We start from the raw sequence: 5286 nt of genomic DNA, 5'->3' as shown, positions 1-5286 counted from the left end.
CTAATCCTATAATTTTACTAAATTTGGTAATTTTCAAATGTCTGGTATTTTTAGAAGAACATCAATTGTATGGGTATATTATGAACCGCAACACTATTTGAATAAATTCAAACGTGGCATGCAGATTACCGCAAACCTCGAGAACTAATCGAAAACTCAAAAAATTTGATACAGTATTACAAAAATAAAATGTAATAAACAAAATATTTAATTACGTTTTCTGTGATAAGAACGATTTTTTCTCATGTAGCTAATGATATGCATTCTGCGCGCTTGATACCAAACTATTAGCCACATTTGTCCTCTCTATATTGAAGCATGATATCAAACATTGTAACATTAATGTAACGATAATGGTATGCTGGATGTGCTGACTAGTCGTATTAAATATAATCTTCATCGTTTAGAATGATTTTTAAAAGATATCGATAGGAGCACTATCTACCTTTAATCGAAATTTCTTTGATATCGACGATTATGGAACCTTACCGTATCTGTTGACATATATTAGGAGAAACTAACAACAGGAACATGTGGTGACATTCTCTGATCCATGTATTCGCGATTCCACCAAGACATGAAATGATATTCTTGTGATGACCTTGATGGCTCATTATCATTCCAATTACATTTGTTTTCAATATATTATTACGGTATTAAATAGTATCCAAATAATTTGTCAATCTGTTTTTAGTGTAGGGTGTACAATAGAAAAGACAAATATAAGTTTATAACTATTTTTATTTGATGGCAGTAGCGTTTAATCAAATATCAGTGTTTATATCAAAACCTTTTTATCAATTACTTGCGGTGGGCCTTAATAATCATTACTTTCACGTCTAACCAGAACCTCGAACCTCGGCCGTCTTATTGAAATATTTGTTATTTCATCAAATACGGCTTAGGTTTAGGCTTTTCAATTGTTTAACTGTTGCTCTCAGGAAGTATCAAAACTTTTTATCAACTGCTTGCGGTTGGCCTAAATAAGTAGTAACCAGAACATCAAACCTCGACCGTTTTATTGAAATCATTGATATTGCACCAAATATGGCTTAATTGCTTTTTTAGTTGTTTAATTGTTACTCTCAGGAAGCGTTGTTAAATATCATACTTTCATTGTATGGTATGAACAGCGACAATTTCATCAGAATTTTATTGCAAAAGTTTCATATTCTTGTACAGTATACAAATATGTTATTTAACAAATGCATGGACAATTTGTTTAGCTGCAGATTTCATGATTCGTGGTAACAACTGGAGTCGTACCCAGAACGTGTCAACCTTAGCTGTCACGCTAGGTACAACAGAAAGATAATCTCGACGTCGTCCAGCTAAGGGACAGTCACCTCTCAATAGTCTTGGAGCATAGTGAGAACATTCAAATGCCAATGCCTGTGGGTTACTGGTATCAAACCGAACATCATGCTGTGGACGAACATCGAGTTTTTGTGCAATGATTCCCAAATAGATGGCATCTATTTCAAAGTATTTAACAAACGGAAAGGCTGTATAAAATTTGCGAGCAGTGTCTTGTGACATAACATACGATCCACTGTTAACGTAGGTCGGGATTTCATTAAAAGAAACATGTTTCAATTTAAGTCTTTTTCGTATCGTTGAACTATTCTTGATATGCTGATGATTGTTAACTTTCCCGATAAATGTTTGGTTATGGTTTGATAAACTTCTTAAATACAATAACATTTTAGTAGGATATACGTAGAAATCGTCATCTAGGAACAACAACAATTCTGCCTGTGTGCACTGCCTGTTGATCCAATCCAGACCCATTAGGACTTTGTAGGTGATGTGATTGTAATTGTCAATGAAGTTTCCCTGCACAATATCGCCATATAGCTTGACCTCTTTTTCAACTCGCCACTGTTCACCGTCTAAACTGTATGTTCCAAGAAGAAATACAAGCCGAACATGACTGTCACGTACATCTTTCCATACGTGTCGGATAGCGAGTCTTTGATTAGTGTGGAGCACATGAGATTTCACGACAATTAGGATTGTGGAACGTTCATCTCTGGCGCGTGTAAAATCACAAGGAATGGCTGAATGAAGATATCGATAGCTGTATGGATTAATTTGTGTATAAATAATGCTTTTATTATATAAAATCACTTCATCAACAACGTGTTTAAGATCTATGTCCAGGGGATAGTGTTGGAATACGGACACGTTATGTGATGCATTGCTTTGCATGTTGAGTTTTCTACGGTTGATGGATTCGTCAACCAAACCCATCTCAAATATCAGACTAATGTTTCCAAACATAAACAGAAGTACTGATATAATAATCATCTTCCTCCGTGGTTTCCGTAAAGTCATGTTTTGTTTATCTTTGTTGCTTTTCTCAATACATTGCCATTTCTTCCAAATTCGAAAATACGATATTTTGTTGGTAGAATCAGCAATTAAATTCTTATCCTTGTCCGTGATTGTCTGGTGGTTGCAGTAATGATCTTGGAAATCTTTTCAATCAATGACCTAAAAAACAAAACTAACAGATATCAAAAGGTTATTGACTCCAATTATATAAATGACGTCACATTATCAACAGGAGTTATATATTTAATAGTGAAATAACAAAACAAAAACAAACAAAAAAACGAACAAAAACTAGAAAAAAAACCTTCAAAGATATCAATTATGATAACAGAAAACAGATAAGTATGACGGGTTAAATACAGTTAATTGTATATTCACATTATAGAAGCTGTTCTTATGCTGTTTGTTGCCTGTCTATCGATAAATCATGGTGCAATTGCTCATTTTATGTGTAAACACTTATAACACAATTGTAAGTAAACACAGCGATTCATATTTTTGTCATATAATTATTTAGAAACCTGCGTGATAGTGAAGTTTATCATTGAGTGAACGACAGTGACGTCAATACTGCCACCTGGGATACGTTAAGTTCATTTCATTCGAATAGTGTCACGGTTTAGAATACACACATGTACTTGGCGTTGTTCTAAAATCATTTGATCTATGGAAATAACGAATTTTATCTAAATATTTGGCTACTGCACCCCCCCAATCTCAATCTTTAAACCTTTTGCATCATTGACGAGTTCTAGAAGGACGAAACAGCTGTTTGATGCAATTTAATTCATTGTTTGGCTCTACTGTATCTACATCTGAATTTGTATTAAAAGGTGTGGCTGTTGTACAACCTTCAAGTCACCATGCATATTACAATTGCTCATGATCCGTTTTATTCAATAAATCAATCAAATGATATAAGAAGTTAAGTAATTAAAACCATTCGATTTGTGATGACGACCTTGCGTGTTTATATAGACATGGAAAGATACATTAAGCGAGAAAATACAAATGTTATTTCAAACCCATCGGACCAAGTATTTATCAATATAAAAGTAATGTATCAATAGATCAGATTTAACTATTAACAATATTTCTGTATTACGAAAGAGCTAACATCAATTCAAGGCACTGAACGATTGATTCCTATTTGACAACATCTTGTCTAAACACAAGCATAGAGCTCCGACACTTACGTCTGACTAGTTTACGATGCAACATGTATCATTCATAGCTAACTTTGATCTATGTATTGATATTTGTAAGGATACTTACCCAAGTCTGTTTATTTCCATCCAGCCAAGTACATCCAATTCTTCATCAGGAATTACCCCGCAATCCAAGTCTTCGTACGTTATTTTATTTGTGTGTATAACCAATCATGTGTGTATTGTTTAAAAGATAATAAATCACGCAATGTGTTGAGTGCCCAGGAAAGACAAGAATCTTACTCTTTACAAACCATGAAGTTGTTTAAAAAGACAAATTGCAACACGGCCATTATCAAAGGTGTGAATCTTGTTCAAAAATCCCTTCGTATTCATACACATATATTTAACACAAAACTATAAAGCTAAGGCAGAGTAGACAGGGTATTGATTTATTGGTATTTGGTCTACATCAATGAATTGATTCGGAACAACAACAAGCACCTTTCCACTCCTGCCATATCACATATTTGAGTTGATAGAGAGTTGAACAAATCCTTTAGTTGATTAGCAAGGTAAATCAGAAATGTTTTTATATCGAATGAATAAGCATTGTACACATATCAGTCGTCTGCTGAAAGGACACATTAGTAGATGTGACACCTGTTAAACAGAATAAATACATATCACAAAATACCGAGAGTATCGGATTGAATTAAATGAAATATACAATAGATGTACAATTGGCTACACTTAGTAGTAGTAATTGTTGTGTGCAATGATATTAAGAAGACAAGTTGAAACTATGTTTGACAACATACCAAATGTAGTTTCATACAGGCTGTTTGTACAAGGTACAAAACGTTACATATATTACTGTATTTCAGTTCTCATTTGTGTTTCTTTCCTATTTCTTGTTCTGTTATTCAATATGGATTCCCAATAGTTGATCTTTAAGTAAATAGGGCATTTAGCTAAAGGTCCCGGCCACTTAATGAAATGTATTACATTGTTGGTGATTTATAGAAGTTTTAGCATGATATCTTACCGGGCCAAAAGGTTAAAGCTGGAAAACTATATAATGAATGTTGTGTTCTTATTTAACCTTTGGGCGAAAGTCACAGTAGCCCCATTCAGTGCACTGCACACCGTCAATGGAGGTATGCTTTCAGTTGTTTCCAGAATGCAGTGAGTAAGTATGCATGTCATGTTTACATACGTATCACTAATGACATGGTTCAGGATATGAACATGAGCTATTTTGAAATGTTCAAATATTGAAAATGAATTATGTATCTGTTTTATTTTTATTTGATTAGCCGCCTCCTATTAGCAATTTAATTATTTATTGTAAGTAAATCTAAACGTAAATCAATAGGTGTCCTTATCCTTTATCTCTTGCACAAGCTTTCCATAGTTCCAAAAGCATTGTTCAGATAAGAATATGCTAAACATTTTTCTAACTTTGACTTTTAGGTAAAAGTGACAATAACACGCTGTTTATGGGTGATATATCACGATAACATTAATGGTTAAAATGTTATTGCAAAGATAACATAAACAGGAAAATTTATTCATTTGACCTTGAAGTGAAGGTCATAGTGATATTTTAGTACATTGACACCGTCTGTTGCTGATGCAGTTACGCTTTAAGTTTTATCAAGAAATATTAAAACGTTCAATCTTATGGCCCTAACAAAGTTGTGACAGAAGAAAAAAACACTAATCGGACTATACCTTCTCGCTTCATTTGTAATAGGAATAGAAATAATACCCTAAATACTCAAAACAAGCCGACCTA

At 33.5% G+C, this 5286-nt stretch overlaps 1 protein-coding gene across 1 annotated transcript; it reads right to left on the bottom strand.

Annotated features, from left to right (window-relative positions):
• Window positions 1-1194: 1194 nt before the first annotated feature.
• Window positions 1195-2337, bottom strand: LOC132562475 (beta-1,3-galactosyltransferase brn-like). The gene has a single exon (XM_060227219.1). The coding sequence runs from the start codon at window positions 2335-2337 to the stop codon at window positions 1195-1197; it is 1143 nt and encodes a 380-aa protein (XP_060083202.1).
• Window positions 2338-5286: the final 2949 nt, after the last annotated feature.

The sequence above is a fragment of the Ylistrum balloti genome, unplaced genomic scaffold, assembly GCF_031769215.1.
Source record: "Ylistrum balloti isolate Yb309-2 unplaced genomic scaffold, AGI_CSIRO_Ybal_v1 Utg371428, whole genome shotgun sequence".
In the NCBI taxonomy this organism is placed as follows: Eukaryota; Metazoa; Mollusca; class Bivalvia; order Pectinida; family Pectinidae; genus Ylistrum; species Ylistrum balloti.
Note: the sequence above shows the minus strand (reverse complement) of the source record. Positions and strands in the feature narration are given on the sequence as shown.

Bases quoted from the DNA above. Each gene is read 5' to 3' on its own strand.
- LOC132562475 (XM_060227219.1), bottom strand. From the start codon at position 2,337: ATGACTTTACGGAAACCACGGAGGAAGATGATTATTATATCAGTACTT.